Source organism: Narcine bancroftii, chromosome 14 (assembly GCF_036971445.1).
Source record: "Narcine bancroftii isolate sNarBan1 chromosome 14, sNarBan1.hap1, whole genome shotgun sequence".
NCBI lineage: Eukaryota > Metazoa > Chordata > Chondrichthyes > Torpediniformes > Narcinidae > Narcine > Narcine bancroftii.
The window spans coordinates 12,900,653-12,916,106 of NC_091482.1; the positions used below are offsets into that span (position 1 = coordinate 12,900,653).

A 15,454-nucleotide genomic window follows, 5' to 3' on the forward strand; every position below is an offset into this window, starting at 1 on the left:
CATCAAGGATCCACTCTATTCTCGCTGCTACCATCAAGAAAGAGTCCACAAGACTTGCATCACCAGGTTGAGGAACAGCTGCTATCCCTTCACCATCAGAATCAACAACACTCGATCAGAGACTCAAGGAAGGATTCTTACTTTAGCACTTTATTTTTTTAAATCTCTGTATTGCATAGTCAGTTTGTTTACATTTTTTTGTTAACATGTGATTCTGCCTTGCCCACAGGGAAAAGAATCTCAGGGTTGTGTGAGATGTATGCAATAAACATCAGGCCAAATTCTTATGCTCTTGTTCTGTATTTAGATCGTTTCTGAAAACTAACAAGAGGATTGAGGAATTGTCACCTTTAGAGAAGAGAATAAAACACAAAAGTCTGCACACGCTGTGGTTGAAGTAAAAAAACACAATGCTGGAGCTGGTCAAACACCGTACTTTATATTGCAAAGAAAAAGATCCATAACCAACGTTTTGGGACTGAGCCCTATCCCCTTTAATCAGGATTCTAATAAAGTCGCAGGTACATAACCAGCAATATTGGAAAAGTGGTCAGGTCGAGAAACAAAGATATTGCCTGTTTGGCTGAGATAATATTATTTGTTTGGTTTTTATAAAGCTTAAGATTTTCCAAATCTGGAATATTTAGCTTAATCCTTTTAAAAAGGTATTGTTGGGTTAATATCCACTGGGTAGCTTTTAAATTACTTGTGTTCTTTATATTGTTGATTCCATACCATTATTATCAACCAAGACAGAATAAAACTTGCAGAACTACTTCTGACTTCTTGTAAGACCCGAAAGTCTCCAGACACCATGAAGTGAACACACAACGCTGGAGAAACTCAGCAGGTCGAACAGCAAAGATAGATACATAACGACGTTTTGGACTCTTGAACCCTTCTTCTCCTGACCGTTGTCGGACTTGTCGGAGCTGAACGTGGGCAGGACTTGCCCTGAACTGGTCGGAGCTGAACGTGGCCAGGACTTGCCCTGAACTAGTCGGAGCTGAACGTGGCCAGGACTAGCCCTGAACTGGTCGGAGCTGAACCTGGCCAGGACTTGCCCTGTACTGGTTGGAGCTGCAAGTGGCCAGGACTTGCCCTGAACTGGTTGGAGCTGCAAGTGGCCAGGACTTGCCCTGAACTGGTTGGAGCTGAACGTGGCCAGGACTTGCCCTGAACTGGTCCGAGCTGAACGTGGCCAGGACTTGCCCTGAACTGGTTCGAGCTGAACGTGGCCAGGACTTGTCCTGAACTGGTCCGAGCTGAACGTGGCCAGGACTTGCCTTGAACTGGTCCGAGCTGAACGTGGCCAGGACCTGCCCTGAACTGGTCGGAACTGAACATGACCAGGACTCGCCCTGAACTGGTCGGAGCTGAACGTGGCAGGACTTGCCCTGTACTGGTCGGAGTTGAACGTGGCCAGGACTTGCCCTGAACTGGTTGGAGCTGCAAGTGGCCAGGACTTGCCCTGAACTGGTCCGAGCTGAACGTGGCTAGGACTTGCCCTGAACTGGTCGGAGCTGAACGTGGCCAGGACTTGCCCTGAACTGGTTGGAGCTGCAAGTGGCCAGGACTTGCCCTGAACTGGTCGGAGCTGAACGTGGCCAGGACTTGCCCTGAACTGGTCCAAGCTGAACGTGGCCAGGACTTGCCCTGAACTGGTTCGAGCTGAACGTGGCCAGGACTTGCCCTGAACTGGTCGGAGCTGAACGTGGCCAGGACTTGCCCTGAACTGGTCGGAGCTGAACGTGGCCAGGACTTGCCCTGAACTGGTCCGAGCTGAACGTGGCCAGGACTTGCCCTGAACTGGTCCGTGCTGAACGTGGCCAGGACTTGCCCTGAACTGGTCGGAGCTGAACATGGCCAAGACTCGCCCTGAACTGGTCGGAGCTGAACGTGGCAGGACTTGCCCTGTACTGGTTGGAGCTGCAAGTGGCCAGGACTTGCCCTGAACTGGTCGGAGCTGAACGTGGCAGGACCTGCCCTGAACTGGTCGGAACTGAACGTGACCAGGACTTGCCCTGAACTGGTCGGAGCTGAACGTGGCCAGGACTTGCCCTGAACTGGTCGGAGCTGAACGTGGCCAGGACTTGCCCTGAAATTGTCGGAGCTGAACGTGGCCAGGACTTGCCCTGAACTGGTCGGAGCTGAACGTGGTCAGGACTTGCCCTGAACTGGTCAGAGCTGAACTTGGCCAGGACTTGCCCTGAACTGGTCGGAGCTGAACATGGCCAAGACTCGCCCTGAACTGGTCGGAGCTGAACGTGGCAGGACCTGCCCTGAACTGGTCGGAACTGAACGTGACCAGGACTTGCCCTGAACTGGTCGGAGCTGAACGTGGCCAGGACTTGCCCTGAACTGGTCGGAGCTGAACGTGGCCAGGACTTGCCCTGAAATTGTCGGAGCTGAACGTGGCCAGGACTTGCCCTGAACTGGTCGGAGCTGAACGTGGTCAGGACTTGCCCTGAACTGGTCGGAGCTGAACGTGGCCAGGACTTGCCCTGAAATTGTCGGAGCTGAACGTGGCCAGGACTTGCCCTGAACTGGTCGGAGTTGAACGTGGCCAGGACTTGCCCTGAACTGGTTGGAGCTGCAAGTGGCCAGGACTTGCCCTGAACTGGTCCGAGCTGAACGTGGCCAGGACTTGCCCTGAACTGGTCCGAGCTGAACGTGGCCAGGACTTGCCCTGAACTGGTCGGAGCTGAACATGGCCAAGACTCGCCCTGAACTGGTCGGAGCTGAACGTGGCAGGACCTGCCCTGAACTGGTCGGAACTGAACGTGGCCAGGACTTGCCCTGAACTGGTTGGAGCTGCAAGTGGCCAGGACTTGCCCTGAACTGGTCGGAGCTGAACGTGGCCAGGACTTGCCCTGAACTGGTTGGAGCTGCAAGTGGCCAGGACTTGCCCTGAACTGGTTGGAGCTGAACGTGGCCAGGACTTGCCCTGAACTGGTTCAAGCTGAACGTGGCCAGGACTTGCCCTGTTTGATCTTGCTGGGATGGGGCTGTTACATTGTAACAATGTCAGTGACTGTGTCAGTTTCCATTGCGCCGCCCATCCAATCAGACGTGGGGAAGGTGCTGGCTCCGCCTCGCGGGCCCGTGAGTGGCTTCGGGGAATGAGCCGGGTCGGTTCCGCGACCTTGGCCGGCGTCTCGATGGACCGGAACAGCGTGCGGCCCCGTTCTCGCCCTGCCCCGGGCCGCAGGCAGGGTTGGGTGCAGCGGTGCTAGTGGCCGAGCTGGTCGGGAGTCGTGCAGCAGCTTCATGGAGGCCGAGCCCGGCCTGGGGCTGCTTCTGCTACTCTGTGCTCTGCTGGCGGAGGCGAGGGGTCGGTGGGTCCCGTGTGACAACGGCAAGGTTGGTGCCACAAACCCACCCAAGTTGTGTTCCATTGTGTCTCTACTTAATGAAGTCAGGAACGTGTCCCGGTTGTATCCGCGACTGCCTTAAAAAAGGGTCGGGAAAGAGGCATGTATCCTAGAAACAGAAGATAGGAGCAGGAGTAGGTCATTCGGCCCTTCCAGCCTGCTGCGCCATTCAGTAAGATCAGTACCCCGTCCCCTTATAACCCCTAATTCCCTTATACTGAAGAAATAGATCTAATTCCCTCTTAAATATATTCAGTGAACCTGCCTCTACTGCTCTCTGGCAATGAATTCCACAGATTCACCACCCTCTGGGTCAAGAAATTCCTCCTCATCTCGGTTCTAAATGGTTTGCCTGTTATCCTCGAACCAATGCCCCCGGTTCTGGACTCCCCCACCATTGGAAACATCCCTTCCGCATCACGTCGTATCCCCTCGGGCTGCACCGGTCGATGTGTCGAAAGTGTTTTTTTTTTAACGTGGTCCGGTCTTCCTCTTGTCATTTTTCTTATTTATAATATTTTTGCTTTCAGTTTCAACTTCAAGTGGACTTGCCGCCAGTGGAAGGCTGGAGCTGCCCTGGACCTGTTTGGCCACTTCCAGAATCGGTGATTTATTGACTTTTTCTTTTCATTGGGTGACTTTTGTATCATTCTCTGAATAAGTGACTGACTGGGTGATGAACTGAGTGCTAGTTGTTAATGATGTCCATACCTGTACCCCATACAGAAAGAAACTTGTTTGTTCTTGCTATGTTTCCCATCTCTGTCTAGTCCTTGTTTGGGAATTCCTGCTTGTAAACAATTCCTCTCCCAGTAAGAAGTTCAACTTGGTAAAAACATGGTTGGTCTAAGCTTATCCCTTAAATATGCTCTCAGTTGAAAATAACCAAAAAAAGTATTATAGTGGTAGCATATTTATTCCTCAATTGCTCAAATGACATGAATTGACCACTTTCATAACAATCTTCAATGATTACAATCTCCTTACGAGACCAAATATTCAAAAACTGATTATCCTTTGAAAAAGCTGTAAGGTGATTTTGAATCAATGGCATTTTTGGTGATTATAGACCCTCTTACACCAATCTCATCATTAAGGAAATGTTTCAATAATGTTGTCTCCTTATCAATTTTGGTTGCCACGTATATAAATTCTTCGGCTTTCCTCTCTCCTTTTTTTTCAGTTCTATATTAACCCATGCCAAATTTTAATTTTCAAAAAAAGGAAGCAAGAAATCTCATTTGCACCACTGGGTAATAATTTCTAAAATTAGGAGGCTGTAGACCTTTGAGTTCATATTTCCATGTTAACTTCTCTATAGAAACTCTTAACATTTTGCTTTGCCAAAGAAATTTCCTTACTCATTTGGTTCTTGAATTTTTTTTGGAGGCATTAAAATAGGTGATGTTTGGAAAAAAATATTGTATTCTTAGAAATATATTCATCTTTTTACAGTTAACCCTTCCAACTAAAGGTATAGGTACATTTATCAATTTTTTCCAAATCTTCAATCTTTTTAAGTAATGATAAATAATTCAATTTATATAAATTCAGATTTCTGTCCATATGTACACCTAAATATTTAATACTCTCTTTTGGCCATTTGAACTCGGTGTCTCTTTGACATTGAGTATAATCACCTTCCGATAAAGGCATAATTTCACTTTTATCTCATATTATTTTATAACCCGAAACTTTTCCATATTCTTTAAATTGAACATATAATCTTCGTCAAGATGTCTCCGGTTCAGTCAAGTTTATTAGAACATCATCTGCAAATAAACTAATTTTATGTTCTTCTTGACCTACTCTGAAACCCTTAATTTGTTAATCAGACTAAATTACTTGGGCAAGTGTTTCTATAGCTAAAATAAATAAAGCTGGGGATAAAGGATATGCTTGTCTACTAGGTCTCATTACTTTGAACGGGGTAGATACTTGTCCATTTGTTACTACTTTAGCTTTAAGGTTATTATATAATGCTCTAATCCAATTTTAAAAATTAAATCCAAAGGTTTCTCCAACACCTTAAACAGAAAATCCCATTCTAATCTATCGAACGCCTTTCCTGAAACCAAGGCCACTGCAGCACTCACTTTTTTTGGCACCAAAGCAATCTGACTACATTTTCTGACAATTGCCTGTTTTTAACAAAGCCTGTCTTGTCCATATTTACTAATTTAGGTAACAGATTATTCATCCTATTTGCCAAAAATTTTGCAACCTGCATTTAATAATGAAATAGTCTATAAGATGAAGGTTTTAAAGGGACTCTTATCTTTTTTAGGAATCACTGTAATTATTGCCATTGAAAATTATTCTGGAAAAGTATGGGTTTCTGAAGCCTAATCTAATACTTGCGTAAATATAGGAATTAATAAATCCTTAAATTCTTTATAAAATTCAGGTAGAAATCCACCTGCTCCTGAAGATTTATTACTCTGTAAGAAAGTCTTGGCTTCCCTTACTTCGACCTCAGTAAACAGGGTGTTAAGTTTGGAAGAATAAACTGAACTTAATCAAGGCAATATTATCTGTGATAAATAATTGTTTATTTATTTGAGGCTTCTCAGTAACCACATTAGTATAAAAGCTAATACTTTGTGACCTCTCACCTAATTCATAATATCTTATCTAGTACATTATCAAATATTTTCAGAAATGTGGACTTTTTTGAATTTCTGTGCTGCAATTATTGCCGATAAGAAATTTATTCAAGACATATTTCACAATTTAGCAGAGGCATATAAAAATATTTTAATAGGAGGGGATTTTAATTTTTGTTTAGATCTGTTGTTAGATAGATCTACCTGATCAATGATAAGAACAAAAACAGCTAATGCTATCTTGGTTTTGATGAGAGATTTTGAATTTAATAGATTTATGGAGAAAGGATTAATCCTAGAGAAATTATTATTCATTTTATTCAAGTAGATTTGATTCTTACTCTAGAATTGGTTTATTTTTGATTTCTGCTCGTGTAGGCTACGATCCTTTTTTTAAAAACTTTATTTATTTGAAAAATCATTAGTAATAATACAGCATACATACCATACAGACAATTTTATGTAAGTATATATGAAAAAAAAGTTTTAAAAAAATTTAAATTATAATATTATTATAATATAATATTGTTTATATGGTTTTGGCTCTCCTTAAGAGAGCTGGCTGATGGAGTGGGGATTTAAAACAAGAGCCAAAACCATATAAACAGAAATTAAGAATATATAATAGCTCATAGTACATCTAGATGCATAGATTCCAGATACGGTAACCACTTGTTAACAAATAAAGAATGATTCTCATGCAGATTATACGTAATTTTTTCCATAACAATACAAGCTTTCAATTCATTATGCCATCTCATTATGTTAATCATCTTTCCACGTACTTGCAACACATTTTCGAGCAACAGATAATGCTAAATGTATAAATGCAATTTGAAATTTATCCAACCCTAAACCCTTTAAAGGAACCATATATCCCATTAAAAAAATAGAAGGATCTAATGGTATCAATGTCATACAGTGTTTCCAAATTTAACCTAATTTCTTCCCAAAATGGTTGTACATGAACACAAGACCAAACAGCATGTAAAAAAGGTTCCAGTACATACACCACATCTGAAACAAGAGTCCGAATTATTAAAACCATATTTTTTTCAATTTCTCTGGGGTTAAATACAACTGATGTAAAAAGTTATAATTAACCATTCCATAGCGCACATTCGTCAATTTAATAACTCTACCATAACAGATATCCGCCTAATAATCTTCTGGAAAAACAAAAGCTAAATTATTTTCCCATTTATGCTTAGACTTGACCCATTCTGGTTTGTCCATATTTTGAAACATTTGGTACATAACTGAAATATAACCCTTTTTTGGTACAGAAGAAATCAAAGATTCGAATTCTGTCAATACAGATAAAATCATCTCTCTACCATACATCATCAAAGCTCGCAACTGATAATAAACAAACAAATAATTTTCAGTAATATTAAAACGCTCTTTCAATTGATTAAAAGAAAGAAACTGTCCTTCTACAAAACAATCCTGTAACATCTTTATACCCTGAGAATCCCAAATCTTTAAATGATTATTAAACATTGAAAAAGGAATAAGCTGATTATTATATAAAGGAGTTAAGATTGACAGTTTACCTCTTGATCCTAAAATCTTATTTTTTTAGTCCATAACTTTAATAAATGTTTTAAGATTGGCATATTATATTCCCGCAACAAATTTACATTCCATCGAAATATAAATCGATGCATTTCAACTTCAGAAATACAAACCATCTCAACCTTAGCCCATCAATCTACTAATAAACTTCAGCTAGGCTGCTTCATAATAATTTTGAAAATGGGGTAATTGAAGCCCTCCTAATGCATACTTCCAGGTAAGTTTATATAACGCTGCCCGTGGTATTTTACCTTTCCATAAAAATTCTCTCACAGCTTTATTTAGATCCTGAAAAAATCCCTTTGAAAGAGAACACTGTATTGATTGAAATAAATATTGAAATCGGGGGAAAATATTCATCCTAATACAATTAACTCAACCAATTAAAGTTAACGGAAAATCTTTCCACTTAATTAAATGTGCTTTAATCTTTTTTAATAAAGGAACATAATTTAACTTGTATAAAGATTAATACTCAGTGTTTACACAGGCTAGGATCCTTGAAGTGGATTATAAGCCGAGGATTTTATTTGATCATTCACCTTTGTTATTAACGATGGAAATGCCTGATAAGGAGAAGTCGATTTATAGATGGAGATTAAATTCTTTTTGTTGAAAAGAAAAGATTTTTGTGAGTTTATTCGATCACAAATTCAGATATTTTGTGATATAAATTTGAATTCAGTAAATAATAAATATATTATATGGAATAAAGGCATATTTAAGAGGTCAAATTATAAGCTTTGGTTCTAAAATTAAAAAGGAATATATGAGAGAGGTAGACCAGTTAGAACAAAAAATCTCAGTTTTGGAAAAGGATCTTCAAAATCGTACCTCCGAAGATGAACATAGGGAGTTGATTAACACAAAAAAAACTTCAGTATAATACATTACAAACTTATAGAACTGAGAAAGCAATTATAAGAACGAAACAAACATATTATGAATTAGGTGGATGCATATGTTGAATGTGAGTTAATTGTCATCCACACATGGATGGGCTGAAAATCTTGCTGCGGACAAACGGGTATGTAAAATAGTGAAATATAAAAGTCTGCAGATGCTGTGATTGGAGTAAAAACACCAGAAATGCTTGAGGAACTCAGTGTCCGTAGGAGGTAAAGATGTCTGGCATTTGTGCTTTTCTTTTTAAAATATTTTTATTGATTTTAATAAAGAACATACAAACAAAGGTACAATTCAATAAGATGATATGGACAGTTACACAAACTAAATAAGATATTCCATATAACACTAACACATAAATTTTAAATCATAAATTGTATTCATATTCTAAATAGTATATACCTTTTTTAGAAAAAAAAACTCTTGTAATGCAAATCTGCCACATTGTCAGATGCTGTATACGACTGGTATTAAAATAAAAATGGTTAAAAAAAATTAATATAAAGAACGTGGAAAAGATATGAGTCGGACAATTTAATTACACTGGAGTAAAATGCTAAAGTAAGAGAGTGAGGTAGAAATGACCCCCATAACTTCTGGAATCTTACATCTGAATTATTAGTTGAATGTTTATATGGTTATATAGTAACGAATCTTTTCTGTATTTAAACAAGACACGATGTCTCACAACCACTGACCATGAGTAGGTGGGACAGCAGCTTTCCATTTCAGTGAAATTGCTCGTCTCGCCAGAAGAGACAGAAGAAATAGCCCGCCTCTGAACCAGAGATAAAGAAGAGCCATTCCCTCCCATTGTACTGAAGAGGGCCTCCAAAGGGCTCGGTTTTAGATCTATATTGATTTTTTTTGCCAGAGTATTTGAAAACCCTTTAACCTACCACAGGATTACAAAAAGACCTGGGGATCCTGTGGTAGGTTATGGGTCCAGTGGGAACAGCTCTGGTGGGGAGAGGGTTCAAGAGCCTGATTGCTGTTAGATGATTTGTTTGACCTTTTGTACCATTGAGTACCCTTTAATTATCTGGGTTACAGGAAGTATGTTGAATTGGTCTAAATGATTTGTGTGTTTCACACTTGTGTAATTTTTATTTACCCATCAGGGAATTCCAAGTCTGGCCAAAGTGTATCCTGAGCAGGTATGATTGCACACCAATTGTCGTCATTACATTTAAGCTTGTATTGCTGTAACAGGTTTGGTAATTTTGTATTATATTCATACATACATGTGTAATACTCATGTATAATACTCATATTAATCTGCCACTGATTAGACTTTTATATTTATATGTTCAATTGCATGTGAATTGTTGATCTGTATATTAATTGACCTTGGAATACTTGATTACATTTTAAAATATTCATTTTTAAAAAAATAAGCCCCTCAATGTCAGTAATGATCAGCAGAGGTGTGGCGGAAGGGGTGTGTGAGCTTGGCTATCGATTTGGTCTCAACTGAAATTAAACTTTAATGCACTCACTATCCTGTTAAACTTTCTGGTGGAGTGTGTCTGTGCTGTTGACACTTGCTGACCTATGCATGAACTGTGCGACGTACCCATGTCTTACTGCCACCTGTGAAACCACACTGCATTGAAACACAGTCCATTATCCTGGACAACAAAAATTTTGCTTCCTAAACACTTTTGGGTGGATTTTGTGGATCTTGGGCTGCTGATCATGAAAAGCACCTTAAAAGTTTCCTATCATGTACTGTTTTTTTAAGATATAACTACTGGTATATTTATTGCCCACAAAGCGAGCTGTCCAAACATGCCTGGGCATGCTCTCAGTGGAGGTGCTATGCAGATGTTGTCTTTGGTCTGGGCTTGCTTAGTCAGGATTGATTCAGACAAGCTATAAAAGCAGCTCACATATACAGATGCTGTGCATTACATTGATTATCGATTAATGGTCTTCAAACATTTTCTTTCCACTCATATCCCACTTTAAGTAATCCCTATGCCATCGGTGCTCTGTGGTTAGTCAGGGATTGCTTAAGGTGGAATGTGAGTGGGATGGGAAGGTTGAGAATCACTGCTCTAGACCCAATTGTTACTGAAATATTTTGCTTGAGAAAAATTGTCATTGGCCCATTTCCTTTGGAGTTTTGAAACCGTGCACATAACGAGTCAGATCAGGGGCTCTGCTTGTTAAGGAGGACATTACTGCCGTGAGGTGGCAGGATGGTATGGAAGGATCGACCAGTGAGGCTGTTTGGGTGGAATTGAGGGGTGGAGGAGGCAAGAGGGTGCTAATAGGGGTGTATTACAGACCACCAAATGGGCCAAGAAAATTAGAGGAACAAATTTGTAGGGAGATAACGTATATGTGTGAAAATCATAAGGTAATGATCATGGGAGATTTTAACTTCCCACACATTGATTGGGATACCCATAAGGTTAGAGGGCTGGATGGGCTGGAGTTCGTTAAATGTGCTCAGGATTGTTTTCTAAATCAGTTAGTAGAAGAACTGACTCAGGACGGTGTAATACTGGATCTCCTGTTAGGGAACGAGCTCGGTGAGGTCGCGGACATTAATGTTGGAGAACCAGTTGGGTCTAGTGATCATAATTCTGTTAGTTTTAGGGAAGAGCAAGGAGAGGCCTAAAGTTGAGGTTCTGGATTGGAAAAGAGCAAATTTCGAAGGAATAAGAAGGGATTTGGGGAGTATTGAATGGAACAGGATATTTTCAGGTAAGGATGTTAATGAAAAATGGAGGATATTCAAAAAAGAAATTTTGAGGGTACAGAATAGTTATGTCCCAGTGTGGATCAAAGGAAAAGCTGGAAGTCATAGGGAGGCTTGGTTTTTGAGGAATATTGGAAATTTGGTTAGGAGAAAAAGGGAGGTGTACAAGAGGTATAAAGAGCAGGGAGCTGAGAAGTTGAAGGAGGACTACAAGGAGTGTAGAAGGAATCTTAAAAAAGAAATTAGAAAGGCCAAAAAAAGACATGAAGAGGCTTTGGCTGACAGAGTAAAAATAAATCCAAAGGGTTTCTATAAGTACATTAAAAGTAAAAGATTAGTGAGAGATAAAATTGGACCCCTTGTAGATAGCGAGGGTAGGCTGAGTGAGAAGTCTGAGGAAATGGGGGAAATTTTGAATGATTTCTTTGCCTCGGTATTCACTAGGGAAAAAAATGTTGAACCAGTTGAAGTAAAGAAAAATAGTGGGGAGGTCATGAAGCATATAAGGATAACTGAGGAGGTAGTGATGGCTGTGTTAAAAAAGATAAAGGTGGATAAATGTCCCGGACCGGACAAAATATTCCCTAGGACACTCAGGGAGGCTAGTGGACAGTTAGTGGGGCCATTAATAGAGATATTTAGGATGTCACTGGCCACGGGGGTGGTGCCAAAGGATTGGAGGGTGGCGCATGTGGTTCCTCTGTTTAAGAAAGGGTCCAAATGCAAACCTGGGAATTATAGGCCTGTAAGTCTGACGTCTGTGGTGGGCAAGTTGATGGAAAGTGTTCTGAGGGATGGTATTTACAAATTTTTGGAGGTACAGGGATTGATAAGGAGTAATCAGCATGGTTTTGTCAGGGGTAGATCATGCTTGACAAACCTGATTGAGTTCTTCGAGGGGGTTACAAAAAAGGTTGATGAAGGGAAAGCTGTGGATGTTGTCTATTTGGACTTTAGTAAAGCTTTTGACAAAGTTCCCCATAGGAGGTTAGGAAAAAAGGTGGAGGCATTAGGTATAAATAAAGAGGTAGTGAAATGGATTGAGCAGTGGTTGGATGGGAGGTGTCAGAGAGTAGTGGTAGAAAATTGTTTGTCCAATTGGAGGCCAGTGACTAGTGGAGTTCCTCAGGGTTCGGTCCTGGGTCCACTATTATTTGTTATATATATTAACAATCTGGATGTAGGGGTGGAGAATTGGATAAGCAAGTTTGCGGATGACACAAAGATTGGTGGTGTTGTGGACAGTGAAGTAGATTACCGTAGATTAAAAGGTGATTTAGGAAGGCTGGAGGTGTGGGCTGAGAAATGGCTGATGGAATTTAATACAGATAAATGTGAGGTGCTACATTTTGGAAAGGCAAATTTAAATAGGTCATATACATTGAATGGTAGACAATTGAGAAGTGCAGAGCAACAAAGGGATTTAGGAGTTATGGTTAATAGTACCCTCAAGGCTGATACTCAGGTAGATGGTGTGGTGAAGAAGGCATTTGGAATGTTGGCTTTCATAAATTGGAGTATTGAATTGAAGAGTAGGGAGGTTATGATGAAATTGTACAAGGCATTGGTGAGGCCAAATTTGAAGTACTGTGTACAGTTTTGGTCACCAAATTATAGGAAAGATATAAACAAAATAGAGAGAGTGCAGAGAAGGTTCACAAGAATGTTGACAGGATTTCAGGGTCGGAGTTACAGGGAAAGGTTGTGCAGACTAGGGCTTTTTTCTCTGGAGCGTAGAAGATTGAGAGGGGACTTGATCGAGGTGTTTAAGATTTTAAAAGTGACAGACAGAGTAAATGTGGATAGGCTTTTTCAATTAAGAAAGGGGGAGATTCAAACTAGAGGACATGGTTTAAGATTGAAGGGGGAAAATTATAAGGGGAACATGAGGGGAAATTTCTTTACGTAGAGGGTGGTGGGGATGTGGAATGAGCTTCCGGCAGACGTGGTCGAGGCGGGATCATTGGTTACATTTAAGGAAAGACTGGATCGTTACATGGATAGGAGGGGACTAGAGGGGTATGGACCGGGTGCTGATCAGTGGGACTAGGAGGGTGGGGATTTGCTATGGTATGGACTAGTAGGGCCGAACTGGCCTGTTCTGTGCTGTAAGTGGTTATATGGTTATATGAAGTCAGTGAGCTACGATTAAAACAGTGGTTTTCAAACTTTTTCTTTCCACCCACATACCACCTTAAGTAATCCCATACTAATCACAGAACACCTATGACATGGGGAATACTTAGTGGTATGTGAGTGGAATGAAAAAGTTTGAAAACCACTGATATCGATTGAACGCATGTTGATGCAATATCCTTCAGACATAGCACAGTGAGTGTACTTAGCATTAGCATTTATTGTCTTCTGGAAGATTCAATACTGCAGAAAAGTCTCATCAATGTCGGAACAGCTGCGATACATTCTATTACATTTATGGCAAGTATTCGATAAATTCAATAAAAGTTAATTTAATGTTTCTCCAACTTCAGCAAATCTGAAATTATAAACCCCAATTTATTTTTCAGGAAGCAAAGCTTTTGAAAAAAATTCTTGTTGTCCAGTGTTATTGCCCATCAACTGGGGTGTTATTTCTCTGAGGACTTTTCTATGTACCAAAGCCAATTATTTTTAAAAAATCCCCATGAAACATTTTTTAAAATGCAGGGAATTTATTATAAGAAATGGGCTGTCTGGCCTGTCGAGCCCAGTCCACCCTTCATGACTAATCTGGACTTGGTTCCTCTTACCCGCCTTTCCCCCGTGACTTTTAATTTCCTTATTGATCAAAAATTGATGTGTTTTAAATATATTTAATGAGGTAGCCAGCACTGTGGCGGATTGAAATGCAATTGACTAATGTTCAAATTAACCATGTAAACCCCTCACCATTGGTGTTCCTCGACTCCATTTCCCTGTTACATTGAGAGTAATTGTATAGAGTAAAATTGATCTAAGTAGGTATAATTTTTCTGTTGCTTAATTATGTGATTTAATCCAGGCCTTAGAATGTTTACTTGTGCTTTGTATCACTTAGGCAAGCTTTATACAATTTATAGTTTAATTGTTTGAAGAGCTGGTTCTCGGAACAAATTAATCAGACTTGATTTTTGTGAAGCTATTATTGCCTCAAAGTTGTGATGCAACATTCCTGTTGTCTCAATTGTCTTGATCTGCAGAAAATGGCTTGTCATGAGCAGCCAACAGGGAGAACCTGCTCCCAGTTTTGTGTTCGTATTCACTTGTGTAAAATTGAGCAATGTTTTTAGATAAAGGTGTAAGCTGTTGGACTAGGCGGTGTTATTTCCCCACTGCAGGAGTCCAGGGCATGGTAGGAAAATGGGCTTTGTGGAGTTGGGATTTGTTGTTTCAAAACCATGCTGCCCACAATCTATTCTAGTTCTGTTAAAGTTAAGATGACACAGATTTCACATTCACTGCAATGAAACAGGTTGGGTGTGGATTGTTGGCAGAAGCAGTGAAAACTGGAGTGGTTGAGATGAGAGAATATGATTTGGGCCTAAAGGAGTGTTTGCGAAAGGCAAACAGTTGTCCTTAAAGGGAGACATTATATTGCATGAATGTCAGTTTGCGTTGATTTGTTATGACATCTGAAACCCTGGCAAATTTCCACAGATGTATGGTGGAAAGTGTGCTGCATCACAGTCTGGTATTGGGGGCATCGAGCGTAAAGCCTTGCAAAAGGTAGTGGACGCAGCCTAGGACATCACAGGCAAAACCCTCCAGAACATCAACAGGGAACACTGCTGACAAAGACCTACAGCAATCATCAAGGATCCACACCACCCAGCACACACTCTATTCTTGCTGCTACCATCAAGAAAGAGGCATTGGTGCCGTAAGACTTGCACCACCAGGTTCAGGAACAGCTGCTCCCCCTCCACCATCAGACTCCTCAACAACAAATTCAATCAGGGACTCATTTAAGGACTTTTACTGTAGCACTTTATTGATTTTTTTAAAAATTAGACATACAGCCCTACGAGTCTGTGCCACCCAATTTACATCCCATTAACCTACACCCTGGTACATTTTTGAACAGTGGGAGGAAACTGGAGCCCCTGGAGAAAACCCAGATACGGGGAGAATGTACAAATTCCTTACAGGCAGTGTGGGATTTGAACCCAGGTCGCTGTAAAGGCGTTACACTAACTGATACTCCAACCATGCCTCTGTGAAGAGCAGAGAGAAAAAAAAACATCAGTTTGTTTACATTTCTTTATTTGTGTACATTGAGTACATATACATTTTGCATTATCGAT

At 40.7% G+C, this 15,454-nt stretch overlaps 1 protein-coding gene across 2 annotated transcripts in view; it reads left to right on the forward strand.

The window, feature by feature from the left end:
* The first annotated feature begins 313 nt into the window (after positions 1 to 313).
* tp53i13 (tumor protein p53 inducible protein 13) overlaps positions 314 to 15,454 on the forward strand; it is a 37,008-nt gene continuing 21,867 nt past the window's right edge. Inside the window, exons 1-3 of one of the 2 annotated variants that reach the window (XM_069910444.1) lie at positions 314 to 521; positions 3,905 to 3,979; positions 9,586 to 9,621. Coding sequence is in view for 1 of the 2 variants with exons in the window: in XM_069910442.1 (XP_069766543.1) it covers positions 3,271 to 3,363; positions 3,905 to 3,979; positions 9,586 to 9,621 (204 nt within the window). In the remaining variant the exon portion in view is untranslated. Of the gene's footprint in view, positions 522 to 3,035; positions 3,364 to 3,904; positions 3,980 to 9,585; positions 9,622 to 15,454 lie in introns of those variants that run through there. The other variant, XM_069910442.1, reaches the window with a different exon arrangement.